This window comes from Lupinus angustifolius, chromosome LG02, assembly GCF_001865875.1.
Source record: "Lupinus angustifolius cultivar Tanjil chromosome LG02, LupAngTanjil_v1.0, whole genome shotgun sequence".
NCBI classification, from domain to species: domain Eukaryota; kingdom Viridiplantae; phylum Streptophyta; class Magnoliopsida; order Fabales; family Fabaceae; genus Lupinus; species Lupinus angustifolius.
In genome coordinates, this window is record NC_032010.1 from 23,639,914 (window position 1) to 23,664,166 (window position 24,253).

The 24,253-nt window shown below is 32.0% G+C and overlaps 3 protein-coding genes and 1 non-coding gene across 4 annotated transcripts; 1 reads left to right on the forward strand and 3 right to left on the reverse strand.

The window, feature by feature from the left end:
- On the reverse strand, positions 23 to 5,214 carry LOC109341610. The gene is made up of 10 exons (XM_019579554.1): positions 5,079 to 5,214; positions 4,851 to 4,958; positions 4,418 to 4,479; positions 4,243 to 4,326; positions 4,096 to 4,127; positions 3,916 to 3,997; positions 2,198 to 2,432; positions 1,232 to 1,459; positions 867 to 1,159; positions 23 to 607 (listed from the first exon to the last, which is right to left on the reverse strand). The coding sequence occupies exons 1-10, from the start codon at positions 5,103 to 5,105 to the stop codon at positions 265 to 267; spliced, it is 1,494 nt and encodes a 497-aa protein (XP_019435099.1). The 5' UTR covers positions 5,106 to 5,214; the 3' UTR covers positions 23 to 264.
- Positions 11,474 to 13,904, forward strand: LOC109341624 (4-hydroxyphenylpyruvate dioxygenase). The gene is made up of 2 exons (XM_019579570.1): positions 11,474 to 12,729; positions 13,526 to 13,904. Exons 1-2 carry the CDS (start codon positions 11,594 to 11,596, stop codon positions 13,698 to 13,700), a joined length of 1,311 nt encoding a protein of 436 aa, XP_019435115.1. The 5' UTR covers positions 11,474 to 11,593; the 3' UTR covers positions 13,701 to 13,904.
- TRNAE-UUC lies at positions 14,267 to 14,338 on the reverse strand. Its single transcript has one exon. It is a non-coding gene; the product is annotated as a tRNA-Glu (tRNA).
- LOC109341618 (putative methyltransferase NSUN6) lies at positions 14,930 to 21,417 on the reverse strand. Its single transcript, XM_019579563.1, has 12 exons — positions 21,185 to 21,417; positions 20,781 to 21,111; positions 20,055 to 20,202; positions 19,561 to 19,698; positions 19,320 to 19,382; positions 18,916 to 19,037; positions 18,368 to 18,605; positions 17,240 to 17,451; positions 16,675 to 16,775; positions 15,899 to 15,980; positions 15,521 to 15,582; positions 14,930 to 15,333 (listed from the first exon to the last, which is right to left on the reverse strand). Exons 1-12 carry the CDS (start codon positions 21,400 to 21,402, stop codon positions 15,219 to 15,221), a joined length of 1,830 nt encoding a protein of 609 aa, XP_019435108.1. The 5' UTR covers positions 21,403 to 21,417; the 3' UTR covers positions 14,930 to 15,218.

The following is a 24,253-nucleotide window of genomic DNA, read 5'->3' on the forward strand; positions in this document are numbered from 1 at the left end:
GTTGTTAAACTTGCTCTATTAGTTGATAGAATGTAAATGTATCATAGAAAGTTTATAGGCCAACTAGTTGTATATTTGGTGTATTACATCAGAAAGTATTCAGTTTCAGCCATTCAGGGCTGGTCATAACACAGCTTGGCTAGGAAACTGATAAAATGTAATCAATAAGGTTTACATGATTATTATCCAACAAAATGGTATAATTACATTCCCTACAAGTGAAATTTTCTATAATGTTGTATATGTGTAGATAGCATCACTGCATCAGGGTTGATGGAAAGAGTTTGGCCCTTGTTCTTGTTCATGGTGATGATTGGTACCTGGCTGGCTAATCACAGGAATATCCAAACTGTTTCCATCTGTTTCAGATGCTACTTCCCTTACATCAGCTACCCTTGCCTCTGTTGCCTGAATATCATTCCATTCACTGTCTCCAACGGGCCGGACGTTCACCTCATCGGTCGCCATGTGCACTACGCTCTCTGCAGGGATTGCTCTAGAAACACTTAAGCATGCTTTATCCACGTTCTCCTCTGTCGGATCAACGTGCTTTGTATCTGAGGATGACTCTGTCTTCTCAAAAACTTGACTTGTATCAAAGTGTTGCCTGTTAACAAGTAAATTCTCTGCTAAGTAAACTTTGTTCGACAACTCCACATTTCATAGCGCTTATAGACATATTCAGACTCGATGAAATGCAAAAAGATAAATAAACATCACATCACATATATTCTTTCATTTCCTGTTTCGCTCTAAGTGTTGATATGTAGTACTTCCATCTTCATGTTGGGTTAGGTGACAAAAGAAAACTATTGAAACCTAATTAATGAAATTTCGTGCAAGGGCTAAAAAATAAGAAGCTTAACCTTTGAAGTTGTGCTTGTAGTACGTTCACATATTCAAGAAGTTCCTGCTTCTCTTTTATTGCTGCCGACTCTCTCTCTACGGCTTCCTTTATACTAGCTTCAGCATTTGCATCGGCATTCCTAACCTTTTCTTCTGCCCTTACTACGGTTGCTTCTAAGATCACTTCATGCTCTCTAGCTTTTGCCAGTTCAGAACGCCACATATTTGCCTCCTGAATAGCATCATCTCTCTGCTTGGTTAACTGCTCTCTTTCTTTGCTTAAGCCCGTAATCTTTTCTTCGGACTCTTTTAGCTACAAGGAAATAAAATACTGAACATTCAAGACAATTTCATGGCCAGCAACACTCAGATCATAATGGCATACCTTCTGCACAAACACCTCTTGCTTCTTCTCGAACTCTTTTTTCAAGCGCTCAATTTCTGCATACAAAATTCTCCATTGCTCATCCATAGTATAAGCAGCAGATGCTGCTGCCTCAGCAGCTTCAGCAGTCTCGGATAATTTGTCTGCTATATCTTTTATAGTTGAATCACGTGTGCGAAGGTCTCGAGCCAAATTCTGTAGCTCCTCATCCTTAACTCTTAGTGTTTCCTATAGAGTAGAGTAGGATCTTAGCAACTTACAACTGAATCCAATGAAATATGCAAATAAAGAACCATAAAGTCCGAAGGAAATATTTAAACATCTGTGTGCAGATAATCCTTGTCGGATTGAAAATTTTCATTTCTGTATTTATGTCAACCATATCATTTCTTCTTCAAATTTTGTCATTAATTTTTCCCAGTTCAATACATGCTTGGAGAGAGAAGGACAGTGTGGGAGGGTTCCTGTGATACTTTTGCTTTCTTTATTTTTCTTCCGTTTCCTTTACTCTTTTTTCTAAGCAAGTGAACATATATCAGAAGTCGGTAAAGAATAGAAATTCAAGAAAACAGTGACAAATGAGCAGACCTCTCTTAACCCTAAAAGAAAAGGGAAAATTACATGCACTTACAGACAATACAATAACAAGGGAGTATTCGACATATTCAAAAAGACTAACAATCAAACAGAATATGGAAGGAAAGATGAAAGTACAAAGACTAAATCCTGAAAATTTTAACACACTACAGAGCTAATGAAAGACTTGCCCAAATCGAAAGAAAATGGCAAAAATAGTATAAACCAAATGTGTAGGTCCCATGCCAGGCTTTTAGAAGAAATAGCACAATAAGAAAGTAAGATTTAAGAAAAAAAGGGAACTAACTATGATTCTGCTTTACCTTCACAAATGCTAAATTATGCAATGGAGCACAAAGAAAGATGGAATAAACCAGGACTAGACTATACCTTCATGATTGTTAAATTATCCATAGGAGTAGGACCATCAGTAGTCTTATTTGTCATCATTCCCAAAGCATTTCGTAAAGAAATCTTCATTGCTTCTTCAATTTCTTTAGAAGATTCCAAGGCTGTTGAATTAGCTGCAGCAACAACCGTCGCAACAGTCCCTAATTCAGTAGAACCATTCCCACTTAAGGAATTCACAGCTTCTTTATGGGCTTTCAGTACCAACTGAGTTGCACTGGTTGCAGATGTTAAAATAAATCAGACAAGGAAATAATTGCAAGCAATTAGACAAGAAAATCTGCAACAGAAACAGTTCTGATCATACAAATTTATCTGTTGTGGCAAAAAGCAAGAATAAGAGAATAAAAAATAATAACAGGAGGAACATAAAAGTAAAAGCTGAAATATAACATGACGTTAGTATTCTGCATATGTCCCTTTCCAAGAACACACTGTTCATAACAGCTGCAAAATTATGAAGGCAAGACATAGCAGTAATAAATCTCCAATAATTTTAAACAGGACAAACAAGTATGACTTTCATATACTGTCATTTTGAGGAAATTAGTAAACTAATTATAAAACTCTTAGTAAATGTATTGGTCCTCTTAGGTTCGAGAACACTTAGTCTTTCATTTGTTCAGACATTCAAGAAAAAACACAAGAGGACTCCAACTAATCTCCCTCCCATTACCCCGTTGATCCAAAAACAAATCCAATATATTGCAACTATTGCACCCTTGATAGCTGCATCAAAGAATAACTAAGAAATATACAATTTTACCAATCATAAATCATACCAAAGATTTTTTCCATTCTATCATCCATCCCAAGTTGCACAAATCTTTCAAAATTCTCTTAAACCTTTTACATACGTTTCATAATCCAACCCATGTTATGTATGCATAAAAAGAGAGCAAACCAGCTCTCTTTAAGTTTACTCTCAATCACCAATCTCTAAAAACTCATAAGTTAATTTGATGTTGGACTATTGTAGCCACTGAGAACAGCTACGTTAAACCATTATCTTACTAAGGAGAAGAAGCCACCTTCCAGGCTTCCACTAACTAGGTGACAACAAAGCCATTCTATTTTAGTCCATTAAATAACCATGTAAAGCTCTTCAATAATATTTGCAACGAAAATGGAATTGGTGAAGAAAGAAAAGAAGTAGGAGACGCAGGCTCAAGTTGTTGGTTTATGAAAGAACTATTTTAACAATTTTAAGACCAGGTAAGATTTTTCAGGCATAATAACTTCCTTTGGTTATTGTCAAGAGGATCTTAATACCTAATGGTAGCTTACGAAATAAGATTGTTCAAGCAACATAACTTCCTTCAAGTACTTCCGAAATTCTTTGCACTTGCTTCGACAAGGTTAATTTTCCCCATATAAATCTACCCGCCCACATGAAAACATCACATAGATGTAAATCTTGAAATGTAATAATGTTGTACTTTAGTAGCGGGGATATGGAATCCAAAATACAACAACTAAACTGAAGTTTTAACTGGCGTCATATTACACTCTCAAGCAACATCCCTTTAAACATCATATAAATTGGTGCTCTTGTATTTCAAAAGAACTTTACCATACACATTAATATGCTAATAAATAGCACAGTGATTTAGCAAAAAATATGTAAGAAAATAGTCAATGGAACTTAGCCGAAAGAGAAAGGAAAAATGGAGATGAAAGTATGGGATTATAAAACTTACTGTAATGTTGATACCCAAGCTCTAGCAGCACCAGGAGTCTCTGCACAAAGGAAGTAATCCTTTTTTTGTGGTGTTCCAATATCTAAAGGAGGCAGTTAATAGGTAACAAGTACAGTGATTTTCATCATTTCTTAGCAATTGATGATTGATTAGTAAGTGATAAAATGATATAAAGGATACAAATGCAGCACCCGTCGTACTTCGGCAGCCCACTGAGACACACAGAGATAAAGGAACACTATGTCAAAGAGTGTAAAAAAAAACTCCATCCAGAAGAATTGCGTAAATCATAACGGGAAATCGGAGAGAAATAAGCATCATTCTTACTGAAAATTCACAGGAGATATAGTGATTGTGCTATTTGCATCAAATACAATTGTGCCCTTAACAGTTGGCTCATTTCTTCTTGTCCTAATTCAATAAAAGCAACATAGAACATTAGTAGCCAAAGTATTTTCCAAACACAAAGACAAACATGATATATATATACACCTAAACCTACTTGTATTCCATTCTCCCTGTTGTCGGGTCCAAGAATACCCAACGCTCGTTCCATTTTCTAAGCTGTAAACACAATAACAATTTAGATGAGTTAGCTATCAACAATACAACACAAAGAGGAAAATGCATAGCACATTCTAAAAGCATCAATCAATAAAAGCCTCTCTTAAAGGGGGGAGAACAAAATTGAATGTTAAAAGGATCATAATTCATAAAACCCTAGAAAATGTTGGAATAGTGAAATGATCAAAATCAGGTATATGTAATAAAAATTAAAACTTGGAGCAAAATTGGAAAAAAGAACAAAGACCCAGTAAAGGGGCACAACTAAATAAACAATATGATATGATTATGTACTCTATAGTCAACAGTGATAATAATTGATGATGAAATATAGAAACAATAAATTGATTGAAAGGTAAAGTGGAAGATACAGTTTCAGATCTCTTGAGAAGTGGACCCTGTAACAAGTTTCTACCAGAACCAGAAGCTAGTTGGCGCTTGATCTTCTCTAAGCTATTCTCTGTGTTTTCAACAGTTCTCTGTTTCATTACAATTCAACAGTGAACTTAGTCAGTAATAAGAAGCCAACATTTTCAGATATATATATATATATATATATATATATATATAGAAAGAGTATGAAGAGATGAGTTTGTTACCGGAGAAGAACCATTTGAAGAAGCCATGGCTGGTTAGATCAATATTTGTCCAAGGATTTTTACCTTTTTCGTTATAGTTTGTAGATCAATACTTTGTGTCGTTGTTGAAGTGATGAAGTAGAATAGTTAAAAGGAAATTAATAAAAGAGATTAACACATTTCAGTGATATCTATGCATTAAAGTTTTTTATATTCAATAAGGATACTCTAGGCAAGTGCTACCTAATAACATACAAAAATTACATCTAATAACATTTTTAGTATTTTGTTTATCATGAAATCACATTTTTTACCATTAAAAATAGGAGTAAAAACAATCACTTACTTCTTCATTAATTGAGAGAATTTTTATTCTATTACACTACATACCATACTCAATTGATAATTAACAAATAAAATAAATGTGAAAAAATATTATCATTCCATCATTGTTTATCAATTGTTATCCCTTCAAAAACTACAAATTGTGGATGATATAGTATTGTATATAAATCTTTAAATTGATTAACATTGCATACATAATAGACTATAATTAAATAAATATTATCAATATATAAATATTAAACTTTTACTAAAATTAAAAAAGTGAACTTATTATGTGGGAAAGATTAGTAAGTTAGTTTGGTCTCTCCCTTGTACTTGTAGTTTTATGTTGCTTGTGTTGTGGATGCCTGATTTGTTCTGGTTGGGATTTCTATATATACAAATATATAATGTATAGTATACAATTGTGTGAAGACTAATCACTATATCCATGAATTATGAGAGGTAAATCTATTAGCAAAATGAAATCTATTATTACTCATTTTCAAAATAGTGTAAGTTTTAAAAAAGTATTCTCAATTCTAGTTTCAAAAAGTATGAAAATATTTTAAAAAACTATTGTATAAAAATATATTGGGTTGAAGGAGGTCGTCCCATGTGACACTTCATCACATCACATTCGACATTAATATTAGGGATTTAATTTTTATGTTTGTAATTTCAATGCTTGTAACTTTAATGGTTTTATTATAAATGTTTTTTCATTTCATTATGTTTTATCTAATTAATATTAATCACATCAATAATAATGAAATAAAATATAAATAACAAAGCCTAAATTAACAATACTAATGCAACTTTTTAAACCCATCCAAAATCCCCATAAACCCTAAATAAATCTAGTCTTGAAGTATGTAATGGATTAGGGCAAAAATTGAGGTTGAACTCGTGGATAATACACATGATTTTCGAGAAAGAAAAAGTGAGGTTGAAATCGTGGACCATGTCCACGATTTTGTGAGAGAGAAATTGTGAAAATCGTGAACCATACACACGATTATGGAGAAAGAAAAGGTGAGGTTGAAATAGTCCACGATCTTGGGAGAGAGAAATTGTGAAATCGTGGATCATGTCCACAATTTTGAAGAAAGAAGATAATTGTGCATTGTATACACGAGTTCAGTAAAAAGTGCACTACTCCGATAATATTTCAAAAAATTACACTAAAACTGTAATAAAAAAGTCAAAATGCACTACTTTTGTAAATTTTCGTAAATATTGCATATTCAAATATGTATAAAATATAATAATAAATGATTGAATGTTTTGATTTTAAATTTTCCTTTTGTTTAATTACTCTACTTAATAATTATTTAATTGATGATTAACTAAATAATAAATAAATAATTATTGCATGTATCTTTTTAATTAATTTTTAAAATTTTAGCTAGTTTAAAAGCTTGTTTTATCGAAAAAGTCTAGTTTAATAAATTATCTATACCGCTAAGCTTTTAACTAATTTCACAATTTTAAGTTACAAGCTCAATTACATACAAGTTTGTGAAATACCATAACTATTTGCTGCAATAGGAAGAATAGTTGCAAGTATCTTAATTGCACTTTTTATCTTTTTGTTTTACTTTTAAGTTTGTCATATTATTCACTAGCATCAAATGTTGGCCATAATTGCAATCATTATATCCATAAGGCCATTTGATACAATTTATAATTTGCTCATAGCCACACTTCGCAATTTTGAGGTTAGAAGCGTTGAATTGTGCCTCCTTTTGTGAGCAAATATTATGTACAATAGGTGATTTAGAAATTATTTTTACATCATTTTTAAAGATATGTTAAACAAAAAAGACAATTTTCAACCGCTATTTTCATTCAAATTATTAAATTCTTTATGTTTTAGTGTTATCTGTCTTTTTTAATGAACAATTTTTTAGATTTTTAATAAATGTGGCAAAAATTGCCCAAAGAAGCAAAGTAATCATTCCTAGTACTCCATGACCAAGGCTAGTTTAGATACTAAATACACCTATTAGTTTCTCAATTGACATTTGTGGTGAGTAGTACGTACCGGACTCTATTCACTTACTTGGTGTAGCCTAATCATGATTAAGCCCAAATATAGTCAGGTTTTATTAGATCGAGCTTGAGTTAAATACTAAACTTGAACTATACTTAGGGTCCAGAAAGGAATAAGCATGACTCGTCTCATGGTACGTTTGTATTTGCATATTCAATTGTGTATAAAGTAATGATGTCTCTTTGATAAAAAATATTTTTGATCTTCTAATTTTTCGTCATATATATAAATATCTACATATATATTATTTTATGTCAAATTACACTTCCATAATAATAAGTAATACTGAAATAAATAATATTTAAAAGAAATATGCATTATATTTAGTTAGGTTTAAGTTCAGATTTGAGTTCAAAAGTTGATCTAATCGACATTTGAAATTTGATAAGGGACAAGTCTTACTTGACTCAATCCGATCCATGTTCATCCTTAATAGATAAGGTGAATAATAATATTGTCTCGACTCTATGATACCTTTGAGGGGGCACAATACATGGCATAAAGTTCGTTATGATTTTGAAAACCCATATTTGTCCAACTGGCAAAGTCCAAGAAACTCAATTTTCAAACAGAATAAAATATCTCTTATTATAAGAAAATAAGTTATTTCTTTCGGTCACTAAAATTATGACATATATCTCATTTAACCATTTTCTATAAAATATTTTTAAAAACAAAATAAAATAATATACATATCATATTTTTAATAGCTAAAGAGATAAATTATCTCCTAATATACATAAATATTTTATTCTCATTTTCAAAATATATATTTGTATGATCAAATAACAATAATGAAGTGATAAATTAGAAATCACCATTTCAAATAAAACTAAGCTTCTAGACAAAACAAGCAACTTTGAATGCGATTCAAATCCCCTGTTTTTTCATATAAAAATAAAAACATTTAAAATGGACTAATAGATATTTATTGGCTGGGTAATTATGTATATCATCTCAAAACAAAAAAATATAATATTAAATTAATAAATATATATTTATTTATATAGTAATATATAATTTTTAAGTTTTAATTAATAAATAATAGTTTCTTATAATAAAAATAATTTTTTTATCATACTAAATATATAGTTTCTTGAAAAAAAATAAATATGGAGGAGAGTTATACTTACTTCTTTTGATAATATCATGGTCATTGAATGATGATATTGTGATGTTTCTATTCAACAAAATAAATAAATTTCTTTTATAAATGAATAAAAAAGAATAAGTCATTCTATTAATTTATTTCAAAATATAAAAAATAAAATAAAAAATACAATAAAAGTATTTTCTTCATTAATAACTAGCGTGTACAGGCATTTCGTGCCTGCCGGCGAATATTGTATGATACTATATATTCAATTTTTTTATATTCCATTTTTTGAATTAAAATGTATTTTTGTGTTCGGTATACTTTATATTATATTTTTCTGTGTTTATGATAATGTTTAATTTAAGGTGATATATGTGGTTAATTAATGTACTGGTGGTAGTTGCTTAGGATTATATAGTTTTTTTGTAAAAATTAAATAATGTTAAGAGCAATATATGACATGAAAATTATACAATGAGGAAAGTTATTTTAACTTTTGACTTTATATATAGTATAGAGGATAGATAAGACATTAAAAATATATGAAATATTTTCTTAATCTTTTTATAATAAAACAAAAAATATAGAAAATAATAATCACGCTTGTGTCCATCATTTGAGTATTTACTTTCTTTCTCAACTGATCATTTGAATAGTTTTATTAAATATGATATTTTTTCAATCATTGGTTATCTTTTTTATTAAATATACATAAAATAGCAAATAATTCACAATTAGCCAAAGTTGCGTGAAATTATATAAATATGGAATAAAATATCCTTTTTAATTAAAATATTAATATAATATATGCATTAAATGTAATGAATTTACATACAGCAATCATTAAAAAATATATAAAAATGTAAAAAATAAAATAATTAATAAACAATAGTTTGATGTTGACTAATTTGAGGAGATTTATACATTTAATGTACTAATTTATTTTTCATGGAATGAACACATGATATTAAGGGAATATATTTACTTACTTTATGAGTAAAATAAAATAATTTACTTTATAGCTTATTCTTTTATTCTAGAGAGATCTAATGATCAAAGTAGATTTGAACTATTAGATTGTTCTATAATGAATGACTAAGATGTGCAATAAGTTTAAACCTCTTTAACTAAGTGGATCATCTCCCTTACTATAATGAACATCCCCTTTCCGAATACAAATGAATTAGAAGAGTATTTCTTCCATTCAAGAATACTCGCGGGGAGAGTTAGTCTTACATACATGTGAATATTTTTTGCTCGACCAAGATTATCTCTAATATGAATATACTTATAGGAAACAAAAAAAAATCACTTTCACAAAATTACATCAGGTCATTCAAAATATCAAACAAAATTATTCATCATTTATTTTTCCCAAAATTACTCTCTCACTCTTCACAAGTCTAGATTATCCTCTTCACAACCCTCACCATTGTTGTACACATCTATCTCTTTCTTAGTTGTAATTATTAATTAATTTAGTACAATTTGTTGGTGCATTGATATATTATAATTTTAATAAATAATAAATTGGAGTCAACTACAAAACAAACTTTCATTCTCCATAATCTAAAAAGCAATTAATATCAATTAATGGCCTGAAATTGATATTATACTTGTAACCGAAAAACTCATTAATTGTATTACATATTAATTGAATGTTATATAATAAACAAACCTAATATAAAATCAGACCATAAAGAATAAATTACAATCAATGGGAAACAAATTTTCAATTTCCATAGCCAAAAAAAAACATTTGATATCAATTAGTGGGTAAAATTAATATTATATTAAATTTCAAATGTAGGATGATGTTATTCTAACCTTATGGTGTCATTTCTAATAAGTTGTTGGTCTAAAAAAATTACTATAGTTGATGACAAAAATTATCCTAATGATACTTACAAGTCGATTCTTATTGATAATATATGCATTTTTGTCCAAAAAATTTATCCTATCAATTTCAAAGAGTAAGAGAAAAGTAGTTTGAGATGTCAATTTTAATCTTTTATTCTTAATGTTATTGGTCATTCAAGTTTATAAAATGTTCTATTATATACTATTAATCATATTTTGCGTGACCGAATAATTCATCTTATCTTGATTATTGTCAATCACATATTACATAAATATCATTTTTAAAAATGAAGACAATAAAACATAATTATATGGTAAGATAGAATATGAATAGCTTCATGACAATATAGTGATTTATATTAAAAAATAAATTACTGAAAATTTTATTTCTCATCCGATTATGTATGTCCCTTAAAGTTTAGATCAACTCGCTAGTACATCTTTACATTTTCATATATATTTATTCAATTTCATCAAATTTCACACTTATACATCTTAAATCTTCTCATAGTCAAGACTTTCTTAACATTTTCCTCTCTCTTTAATTAGTTATTTTACTTTTTATCCCATTTTAACATTTTGCTTACATTTATCACAACTTCTCCATAATTAATTTTTCATTCCTCCTAACGTCTCTATTATCGTTAATAACGAGATTCAACATAAAAATGTGGTTCATGCCATTCAACTTTATCATTTCAAATTGTTTTATCTAAATTATTTCAAGTATTTGCCCCATACTAATTTGACTTCAACAGAAAAAATACAGACGACTTCATACTATTAGTTCTTTCGATATTATCAAGAATATTCAATCGCTAAAAAACTAATCCTTTTTCGTGTATGTGACTGCATATCTCTTAATAAATGTTGCTCTCAGAAATTGAACATTTACTCTTTTACTCTTTTTGAGAATTTAACAAGACCATATACTACTATATCAATACCTTGTTGATATAGTACTAGTTTAATGTTAAAGAAAAACAAGCAACTCATTATTAGGGGTATCTTACACGACTCTATCAGGATCTTCTTCCTTATCCAGTCTATGTTCACGTATTGCCATTCCCAATAAACCCCAATCACTCACCCAATCACTTCTCGCCACGTGCCTCCATTTTACAACCACCACGACACATAAATAACACCCTCACCTTTCTCTCCATAACCGCCACTCTCACCACCACAGTAACCGAATCCATGGCCACTGATAACGCCGGAGAAGCCGTTACCGACGGATTAAAGCTCGTTGGTTTCAACAACTTCGTTCGAACCAACCCCAAATCGGACCGATTCAACGTCAAACGCTTTCACCACGTTGAATTTTGGTCCACCGACGCCACCAACGTCGCTCGCCGCTTCTCATGGGGTCTCGGAATGCCTATCGTAGCTAAATCTGATCTTTCTACTGGTAACTATATTCACGCTTCTTACCTTCTCCGCTCCGGCAACCTCAATTTCGTCTTCTCCGCCCCTTACTCCACCACCATATCTGATTCCACCGCGACAACTACCGCGGCAATCCCTACCTTCGACGCCGCCACCTGTAACTCATTTACCGCTTCCCATGGTATCGCCGTCCGCGCCGTCGCCGTTGAAGTCGATGACGCTGAAGCTGCTTTCAATACCAGCGTTGAACACGGTGCCAAACCTGTATCCAAACCGATTCTCCTCGATAACCGTGTCACGCTCTCCGAAATCAATCTATACGGCGACGTCGTTTTGCGTTACATAAGCTACGCAAACCCGATCCATGTATCTGACCCGAACCCGAGTAATTGGTTCCTTCCTGGATTCGAAGCTGAAACATCGTACCCGGACCTCGATTACGGGATTCGTAACCTAGATCACGCCGTCGGGAACGTACCGGATCTATCGGCGGCGGTTAATTACGTGAAATCGTTCACCGGATTTCACGAGTTCGCTGAGTTCACCGCGGATGATATCGGAACGAGTGAGAGCGGGTTGAACTCACTGGTGTTAGCGAACAACACAGAAACGGTTTTATTACCAATGAATGAACCGGTTTATGGAACAAAGAGGAAGAGTCAGATACAGACATATTTGGAACACAATGAAGGTGCAGGGTTGCAGCACTTAGCACTAACGAGTGAAGATATATTCAAAACACTGAAAGAGATGAGAAAAAGGAGTTATATTGGTGGATTTGAATTCATGCCTTCTCCACCACCAACTTATTATGCCAATTTGAAGAACCGTGCTGGTGATGTATTGAGTGATGAACAGATAAAGGAATGTGAGAAGCTTGGAATTTTGGTTGATAGAGATGATCAGGGTACTCTCCTTCAGATTTTTACTAAGCCTCTTGGAGATAGGTAATCAACCTCATTCATTGCTTGCTTTTTATTATACTAGGATTTAATATGTATGCACTTGTCCGTGATATCCGCAATTGTCCTTTATGTCAAAGTTTTGGAAGTTTCCGAAATGGAACCTCCATTTAAAACCTTTCTTCTTTATGAAGTTAAGAAATGGGTTCTATAGATGAAAAATGTGTACAATGAGTTAGGATTAGAAAATATAACTTTCAATAACATATTTATCATTTTAATCAAACGGTCCTTATTTGTAAAATATGAGGATGAGGTGTGTTATGTGGTCCATGTTAAAGTTGAGTAGGGATTGTTTCACACATCACCCAATGATAAACAAAGGGTCCTTATTTGTAAAATATGAGGGTGAGGTGTGTTATGTGGTCCATGTTAAAGTTGAGTAGGGATCGTCTCACACATCATGCAATAATATTTTTATCCTTTTATTTATCATGAAATTATATTTTTATAATTAAAATCATAAGAGAAATAAATATGTCTGTACGCTTTGGGTCAATGTTTGGATTATCTTAAGTCTTAAGCAATCTATCCGCCTGTGCTTTTGTAGGTTTCTGAATTTTAAGTGGAACATCAAATAGTTCCTTATATTTTTTGGGAAAACTTCAAATAGGTGCTCATAATATTAAGGGAATCTCAACAGGGTGGAATAATTAAGTGACGCTAATAAAATATTGTCTTGAAAACTAATCATATGGTAGAGTATCATTTATGCTGCATTTGATTATGTATAGAATTATTATTACACTGAATATGAAATGTTGTTGTGTTAAATGGGCAGGCCAACAGTTTTTATAGAGATAATTCAGAGAGTTGGATGTCTGCTAAAGGATGAGGAAGGGAAGGTATACCAAAAGGGTGGATGTGGTGGTTTTGGTAAAGGCAACTTCTCTGAGCTTTTCAAATCCATTGAAGAATATGAGAAGACTTTGGAAGCTAAAAGGGTTGCTGCATAATACACTCACTCAATTGACAACAAATACTACTGTGCCTGAATAAGCATTGCTGTTTACAATTTCTGGTTTACTCACAAGTTACAAGATATAATTTGTTCATCACCACTCACCACTCACCATTCACCACAGTTATATGGATCGTGCACTGAGTCTACCGAGGTGGAATCTATGTGCCTATAGTTATATCAAATTACATAATAAAAATATGGAGTTTCATTGATCTCTATTTTGGTATTTTCATGTATAAACTGAATCTCTCTTTGAAATCACTTACAACATCTCTCTCTGGCTGCTAGATTGTGTTGTATACAGGACCAACCTTCATTAAATATATTAACTTAGCATTGCAATAGGTTCCTTAGAATAATACTATTGAAGTCCTATTTACACAGTGACTTAGTGAGATTAAACCAACGAACTCATTATTTTGGCTAACAACCAACTACTTCCTCCTAATGATTTGTCATTTACATGTGACAATTCATATATGACACATGAACATGATGTTTTCTTAGTCATAAAGGGGGATGATAAATAGATAAAGCTGAAAATGGAAAAATAAAAAGTTCCGTTGCCGGGAATCGAACCCGGGTCTCCTGGGTGAAAGCCAGATATCCTAACCGCTGGACGACAACGGATTGATGTTTAGATGCTCAAATTGTATAATAAAATAACCATTTTAATGGTACAGCTGTTACCAGTGGTGTGCTGATAACAATAATAGAGTAAAGAAAATGATCAACCCACTCTCATATGCCTTATAATAATACTCCAGAGTTCATACAATTACAAATTAACTGGATCATGATTACCATCTATTATTTTATTTAATAGTGAGAGCCAGACTTTTAGGAGTTACTTTATATTACTCTCATTGGTGTTTCTAAATCCTTTAGATTGTTGAGAAATTGCTTGTGTCATCTAAATCTTTCTTTTTCTGAAGCATTCATCATACTCCTTTTCTTTTATAAATCTCTATGATAAATAAATATGAGTTCATTGAAAGTGTTTTACACTAGTATTACATCAACCATCGTTCTCATTTTTATGTATTAATCATTACCAATTCTTATTTAAAAGTTATACAACAAAAAGCAATGCAAAAAACTCATTTTCACATTTTAACATAAAAGACGAATGAAAGAGTAATTTTATAACTTAACATTGTCACATTATTCTTCCTTTTATAAACCACGATGTTTATAATTTTGAAGGGCCCGATTTCCGAATTCTACAATTCACAAATTGTTTATAGTCCAACCGTTACATGATTCCAAAAGAGAGACACACTTTTGAAGATGGTAAATATAACTTCAACTTTATTTCATGTATTTCACCTTCCTCCAACTTATATCTAAAATGTCATTAAATTATGCGTCCATTGTGATTGTAACATGGAAAATATAACACTCATCATAGCCATAAGCCAATTCAAATAAAATTTTGCTGTCTTCTTTCACTTGTAATTGTGAAGTACCATAAACCAAGAACCAAGACTAACCATCTCACAAAAATGTTTCAGGCATCTTTAGACCCAACAGCAAATTTTGCAATGAAAAATCCAATTGTATCAAGGGCTGATGATGGATCAAATCTCTGAACAAGGTCTTCCTCACCAGGTCTTAACCACTCACTGTAAAGAAAAATACATAATTATCATGTGGCACCAAATTTTGGCATAGGAACGAAGGTTATATTCTAAAAAATAATACAATTGTTTTGCAAGAAAAATTTGAAACAATGCAAACAGTATCATAGATGAACAGACCAAAAGGAGAGGGGACATGCACAATCTAGAATAAATGGTTGAAAGTACTTACTCTACATATCCATCAGGAAACTCATAGCGACCAATAAGTCCGGGTCCTCCAATTCTTGGGTGCTGTAATCAAATAGAAAATCTTTATAAGTGAACTAATAATATATAACAGATAAAGTGAACAAAATAAAATTTATCTTAACATATCAATCCAATTGACCACTAAAGAAAATCATGGAAAAAACTTTTTTCAGGAGTTGCGAGGGGATTGATCTAGAGAAAATTTGCTTGAGACCCCATCCTTTTTCCAATGCCATCACCCATCACTTAACATATCAATCCAATTTTTATAATTAATTATTCAGCCTTAGGTTTTGAAACTTTAATCAGTTCAAAGAACAAAATCGGAAATTGAAAAGTCAAAGAGTTAGCCTCAAACCTGTGGTGCCAATGACAGATATTTGTATTTGTCCAAAGCATATCGAACTAAAGCTTCATTCTCACCAGGATTAATCGTACAACTATCAAATGTATAAAAAAATACATGTACAAAATATAGGGATAAGAAAAACTCATCAAAGATTCCATTAACATATACTTTCTACGTCCCAAACAAATGTCATTTTTGAATAGTTTTTTTGTATTTTGACCATCTTTTTGAGATGGAGGGAGTAACAGAATGGTTTGGGCACAACATATATAACACTACAAAACTTTTAAAAAGTGCGAATCTTGTATGATGCTCTACCAACTATTTTACTGGAACAGATTCCAAACAAAAAGGGTAGAGACCAAGTAATAAAAATACCTCAGGCCATTACAAAATAATACAGTTAGCAGTATTGGATTTACAAATTTACACAGCAGCAAATCAAAGTCACTAATAGTGTGTGTAACCAAATACCCTTAGAAAGATTATTTATAATCAAAATGCGGAATCCAGAAATATATGTTCAGACCAACAGAGAAAGAATCTCAATCAATCAGGAAACTAATGCAATTTCATATTCTGAGTGTAAAATGAAGAAGGCAGAAGTAAGTATCCGCTCATGTATATTGTATGTGCTAAGAAAAGTAGAAAGAAAAAGAAGGTATGAGGCATCAAATAAAAATGCTATGCTGCCTATGCAGATACATGATCACAGATTGTGATAGAAAAGTAGTAACAATAAGGTTAAACATGCACAATATGATCTGGATAAAGTGCATACTTACGTGGAATAGACAATAACTCCACCCGGTCTAGCTAATTGAACAGCCTGGTCAAACATCTTTCTCTGGTATTTCGCATGCTTTCTTAAAGATTCAACTGTTTCCTGTCTCAGATATGGCATTGCATGGTTATTCTCTTAAAAAAAATCTATTTAACAGAGCATATGAAACAACTAAGGCGACCACCCTTGCAAAGAAGGCAACCAAACATTACACTACCCAATCTCTAATTCATGCATTGGCCAACTTCACATGTTACAGTTTTTGAGCAAGTACAGTGAATTTTACTGCAGAAGTATTTTTCCAATCAAATATTGAAGTAACCATAACTCTACAAGCTCCTTATATGTTAAGATTTACATGCATGAGCACAAGTTTTAGCAGCACACAACAATCTCTGCTATTAATTCAGCAAAATGAATGAGGACCCAACTCCTACTTGAAGATAAGCAGGCCTGCATTTCCTATCCTATCCATATTTTTTATCAGTGCATCTAATTTGGTATGCATGTGTGCAAAATGAAAATACAAGTAAAAGTCGGATTTCAATGGACAGAGTCACTTCTACCTCTCCAGCAAACAACCGAGGCCTTAAACCAAGAGCAGAACAGGGAGCGTCAAGAAGAACTCTATCAAAACTGTCAGGAGAAAAACCTTTTGAACGATCAACCTTTGCAACCAGGCACTGATTTCTTCCAGGTCCATTTCGCATTCTTCGCATGTTCTTCCGGATGTCAGCTTTGCTAACATAAGCTTTGTCATCTGCCTTCGCATCTTTACCTAATATTAAAAGTATTTACTGATGGATTTGTAAAGTATTCACTGATGGATTTGTAAAGTGTTAATCCAATAAATCTAATTATAAAATGGAAGTTTACTTCTGACATCTCAGCAAGTACATAACCCTAATTCAGTTCCCAGACCATATTTTAATACAAACAAATGATAGTCTGATGATGTCATGATGGTGGGGCTATATTTCAACCTCAAAAATACCAACTAACAGAAGTGTGGGTAAGATAACCATAAATAAAAACAAACAACATGCAACGCTGAGACATGACTCATAGTTTTCTCCTTTCCGCTGATGCTTGTCCTTTTTATTAGCTATCTCTACGAACTTTTCTTTTATTTTAAAAAAATTAAACAAAAAAAAATTATCTTCACAGTTAGCAGGAAGCAAAGTGAAAATAGTCCATACTTCATAGGGGAATAGCAAAGCAGAGCAAGTCAATGCTTTCAGTGAAAAACTAGTAGGATACATGTGCATTCGCACAAGTGGTAATATATTTCACATGAATTTAATTAAAGAATGACAACATAATTTGTTAATAAAAATATTATGGAGGGTTATCTCATAATTTGGTAAGATATTCCTGCACACATGGTAGTCATAGTACCACTATGCCACTGAATGAAAATTTGACGTTCACTTTCCGAGCAAATGAATATGTAGTATATAAAATTGATATGGTTGAGCTTTAGTTTTTTGACTGCTAAATAAATCACAACTTTCAAGCATACCCTATGTTCCTGAGGCAGTAAGTGTTTCATCTTTATTTTTTTCATTACACGGTACAAGGAAGGGACAGAAAAGATTGAAGAGAAAATTGAGAAATACTAATAAGACGCTTTAATATTTTCTTTCATGTGTAAATGCAGAGCAAATGCAAAGAAAGGAATAGAACTTACACACCATTTTCCTCCAAGGTGTCAGTTTTTGGCCTTTCTGTGACAATGGATGGTGTTGTATCTACTTGCAAATTTGGTGAACCAGACACATGGTTTGTTACACCATTGTTGGCATCACTACAGCATGGACCAGTAGAAGTATCAAATTCATTTCTTTGACAAACAGATTTAAGAGCATCTAATTTACATGGCTTTATGCAAGTCAAGCCCATTTCAGCTGCTAATTTCTGAATATCTAGCACCTAGGCAACCACAAAAACTTGGCATGTCAAAAAAGAATTAATTCATCACAAAAGCCTACATGATTCAAACCGTTAACTTACTGCAATCAAAAGAAACAAACATATTATTCCCTATTAAAAAAGTAGGGTACAGAAAGTTGGCAACCAATGAGAACACAGTGATGGAGGTCTTCAGAGAAAGAAATTGGAAAATAGATATGTTTTGGCAAGTAGAACTATGATTCCACAACACCCAGTCACTGTAAACATACTCAAGCTTACACAAGCAAATAGGAACAACAAGCATTTTTACTAGGGTTCAGATTTCCACCTTGTTATGAGATCTATCAGTTGCAATGATCTCTCCTTCATCCTTCATAAGTATTGCGATTGCAGTTGTTTTACCTCCAGGTGCAGCACACATGTCTAGTATTCGCTCACCTCTTTGTGGATCTGAGTATCAACAAATGAATCCATTTTAAGAAAGTCGTTAAGATGAAGTGAAAAAGGTAACACAGAGATGAAGGAATAAGGAATCCTCCACGCCATAGGGAAAAAAACAAAAAGGAAAAAAAAATCAATGGTGCAAAGTAAAACAGCTATTCTATCATTCAGTTTTAGCAAACATGTGACAAAAAAGTTAAATAAGCCAGGAGCAAATGGGACTATGTAAGCAAGACCTAGCTACCGAAGGACCATGTAGGAAAATAAAAAATGGGACTGTATTGTGTGTACCTAAAGCATGAGCAGCAACAATGCTGGGCAGATTTTGAAGAAATATTTCTCCCTCCAGCACTTCTGGAAAACCAAAAGGAAACGATAAAGCAAGCAACAGACACATTAAAACCATAAACAAAGATATTTTACAAAACAAATGAATTACATAGGAGGTGAACCCAGGTACGCTGAAGACTAAAATAACCAATATTGTTAAGAACAACAACACAATACCATATGGAAAAGAGATGAAATTTACTATGAAAAGAATGAAGCTTGTATACTCTATTCTTCATATCCACGCCAACTCCTTCAGAAACTCGGAACATTCCAGCCCTTGACAGCATGGCTGTTCCTTGGCCAATATAAAGCCCACTCCGTTCAAAATGATATGGATCTGTAAAAGAAAGGAAAAAATATATCCTGACAACTATATTCCAAAAATATCACTTCAATGGGTTCAACTATCCTCAAAAGCAGACCATTTAAGACATCTTTTACATAATTTCTACAGAGAAAAAAAATATTTCTGTTTTACTATTTAAAACTTAGTTTCTGTTAATAAATAAAAATAAAAGGGATACCATGTATCTTTGAAAATGCAATTTCATCTCCCTGAAAGTTACATCCACCACCATACAAAAAGTTATATTGCATCGGTTTATGGAGTACCATACTAAAGGGTCAAGTTTGAGAGAAGTCTACCAAATTATCTCCAAAATTCAAACATCCAAACATAAATAAACTTCCTACCTGTCTGTGGTCCTTGGAGAACAGTGCCACGTGTCATACCAATACCCCATCCCCCATCAGAACCCTGCTGCTCTACAGCAACCGAGACTGCAACTGTTTCACCTTCCTCTACATGAGCACTGCAAGCCACTACACCGGGAACATATACCTAAAAAGAAAACTAGCATCAGGAGCCAATCAAAGACTAGCCTATACCATAAACCTTAAGACCCCTAAGAGAGAAAAACCCATGCCCCACCCCAACAGTTTGCAAACTATTGAAACCACGTTGAAGAATGAAAAGGGAAAGCTTTTTAACAATAGTTGCAAATGCAAAAGAGCAACTCAATGAAGGAAGATAGATGTAGATGTACAGCCTTATCCCAGCGAGTTGATAGACCTCTTCGGCAACTATGACTCATCATGACGATATGAAATATTCTTAGTTACTACGATAGTTAATTAGCTATATTTACTGTATTGTAGTGTATAATAGGCCAGCATAACGGACAATAAATCATTTGGTGAGTGTTAATTCATTTGAGTCTTTCTTCTGGACTCAAATAGGGAGGTTCTATTCTATCACATCACGACACAATGCACCAAGTAATGTTAAAGTTTCACTAAAGCTCACCCTCAACACATGTATACATTATATAATAACAACGCAATCAAAGCGAACATATCCAAAAAATAAGAAGTTAATTTCTTATAAATAAGGTTCCAACATTTGTACAAAATAATAACCTGAGCGCCACGAAGAACAGCCTCAGCACACTTCCTACTAACAATGACCTCTTTAGGAGGAGATTGATCATGCTGATACTCATATTCAATGTTATGCGGTCCCGAACCCCAAACAAAGAGCACATGATCAAGACCAGGAACCTGACACTTAGAAACAAGACCATCATGATGATGAGAAGACTCCTTCAATGGATTAGCCTCAAATTCAGATTCTTCAAATTCCTCAGACGAAGACAACGATTCATCAATAAGTGCACGTAGCTTCTCAACAACAGCATCAGTCGTAGACTTCAACGTATTGACACGAATACATGAGTAACGAGAAGGGCGCCTGAAAAGTAAGTAATTCAAAATTAGGGTTTAGGGTTTAAGAAGAGTAAATGAAAGGAAGAGTGGTGAGTTACGTTAAGGAAGTGGAAATGCGAGAGAAGTGGTCGAAGCCATAGGCGTTGATGAAGTATTGTTGAACTTGAGGGTTCCATTGAAGAGAGGGATTGAAGGAATATCGGTTTGATGAATCAGAATGCATGATTGGTTTGTGAGAGTGAGTGTGAATAGCGGTAACAGTGTTCAAGTTCGAAGTGAAAAGGGTTTTCAGAACCAAGTCCCTCCCTTTCTTCATTCAAACAATACCCAATTCCACACGGAGTAACTAAGTTTAATGTCAAAATCTATATTAAATTTTGACAATAATATCTATTTTCATCCCGATATAAAAATTTAATCAGTATATTATTTATTATTTATTTATATTATTTTATTTAAAAATTTAATAATAATTAAATATGAATAGTAAGTGACACAATAACAAGTTTGTGTATATATCTTTTCCTCTAAAATTATAATATTAATTTATTTATGAAGTCAAATAATCTTCATTACTAATTAGATCAATGTATATTAAATAAAATGTATATATAATAACACTTTTTTGATATTGGGAAAAAATAATTATTTTTTTGGGTAAAGAACTAATTTATTTCGGGTGTGTAATTTTCTCTCCCTACAATTATCACTTACAAGAATCGAACTTTAATCATTTAATCATCGTAGAAATCTAGTAGAATCTTACATTATTAAATCAATGCATTGTCACTCTTATTAAGAGAAAAGGAGGAATGGTCTTACAATTTTCTTCATTTTTTTTACTGACAAGAGTATCCTCAACTTTTGGGTAAGAAACAAGTTCATATTACAACAACCTTCATGTAAAAATCTGATGTACAGATGAAGTTATTCATTTTTAAATCCCAAAATACAATCACCCATATCTTATTTTCTCATTAAAATATGGGGTGTTGAAATTGAATCCCTTGGTGGATCAATAACACATTGCCCATATTTCTCATTACAAATATTGACTTTTCTAGTTTTGTACTTTTGTTGATGGCTCCATTGACAAAGTCCTTTCCTTGCAAGTAAATTATATATTGATGAGTCATTAATGGTAACAATATTGAGATTCTTCCTTGATTTATTGGGCACTAGACTTTGACCTTTGTAGTCAAGCACAACATTGTTACATAGGAATGTTGAAGTTAATATCTCATTTCATCATGTGCCGTATATGGGAGTTAATTGAATGTGCATTATTGGACAAATTTGTTAGAAAGAGATTGAAAGCAATATAATCAAATATTGATAAGGATGGTCATAATTTCATGTATTCACCTTAATAAGGATAAGATTTAAGGTAATATGAAATATGATTGAATCGTTTTGCTAGAAAATTAATTATAACAACTTAAGTTAAAATGGCCTGAATTTATAAATATTTAAGTAAGTGGTAAGTTACTATTAAAATAATTTTTACTATGCAGAAAAAAGTATCATGAACAAGGGAAAGTGAGAGGAGAGAGACCTAGTGTTATATATAATATTTTTTTCTATTACAATTTCATCGAATGTAACAATGTTGAATATGATTAGATACCAATAAGATGTTAGTGGTTTAAGATCTTATTGGATTTCAAAAAGAACAAAATATCAATAGTTCGATTTCTATGAACGTATTTGTTAGAAGGGTTAGACATATACCCAAAAGAAATTAGTTTATTATTCATAAGATAAGGGATATCGTTGGTAATACTAAAAAATAATAATTAGTCTAAGATGATGGCATACAAAGAAAACATAGAAAATGACTTGGAAATGCTATTGATATTGCTCATTTAAAAAGATGTAAAGAAGATGAAAAGATAGACATATGATAGCAAAGTGATATTCATTTTCAAAGTCCAAGCAAAACATAGAGTGACTTTGACCAATGATAAGTGATAAACTCGTTTCATGACCCTTTGACATCTTTCAATGAAATTGTAATGAAAAATAATAACATTTGATGTAGTTGATAAATAGTAGCTTATTTTGTGGCATACCTAACATGATTGCGTGTTGGGAATGTTATAAGTCATTGACCCTGATTTTGTGTTTAAACAAAAAAATTCTCGTGTATTGGGAGGAGTAACCACAAACCTCAAAAAGAAATAGTTCCATACTATAAAGTGAAGAGATATTATTAATAATAACAAAAAATGGTGTTTGCCATTTTTATATGAATTATATATTTATATTTAGAAGAGTTCGAGGTGCTTACATAGTGATGAATTATTTTATTCAAATTTACACACTATGCTAAATTAATGGTATATATTATTTTATATTTCCCTTGAAAATAATGAAGTGGTTTGACACAGAAACCCACGAATCATGTTAGTGGTAATCAAAATCAGTGGAATTTTGGTTACAACTAGTACTTATTCATGCCTCAAAATCCCCAACCATATTCATTCATTCAAAAACTTGGAAGTTGTGCATCCTAAAGAGATGTTATTTCTATTTTCTAAGTAAGAAAGTATCACTATCACATGGAGGAAAGATTAGAGAGTAGTAATAAAATCCAACAAGTAATAGTAGCACATAGAAATAACTTACAGCAAGCTAAGGGACTCACCGGAATTAAAAACTCCTTTCAAATATATATTTGGTTATTTTAGCTTGATCGATTCGATCAGATCCAAGTTAAATTTTGCTATAAATCGAGTCATATCTAAAACCTCTTCAATTATATTTAAAAATTGTTTCATTATAAAAAAATCGAGTCAAGGTAACCTAAACCTAATCGAGTTTGATTAAGTAGTTTTAACTTGATAGGGAAGTCTTAAGTATAATATGGTATATAGTATAATGTTAATTTGATTTGTTTGTTTTTAAGAACTTCTTCACGGAATCCTCCAAAATTGTTACTCTCCTTGTGCCACGTTCTTGAAATTGTGTCTCAACAATTATTGACGTGTAAAATCTGAATTTGTAGCTTAAGTCAAGAAATGCTAACGTGATAAAATTTGTTTAGTTTAAGAGATAAAAGTATCCAAAAACTTATAAGTAAATATTGAATAATATTTCAGGTTATGTGTGAATGTTTCCTATTTTACTCCAATTTTATCTCAAAATCAATTGATAAAAAAATGAGT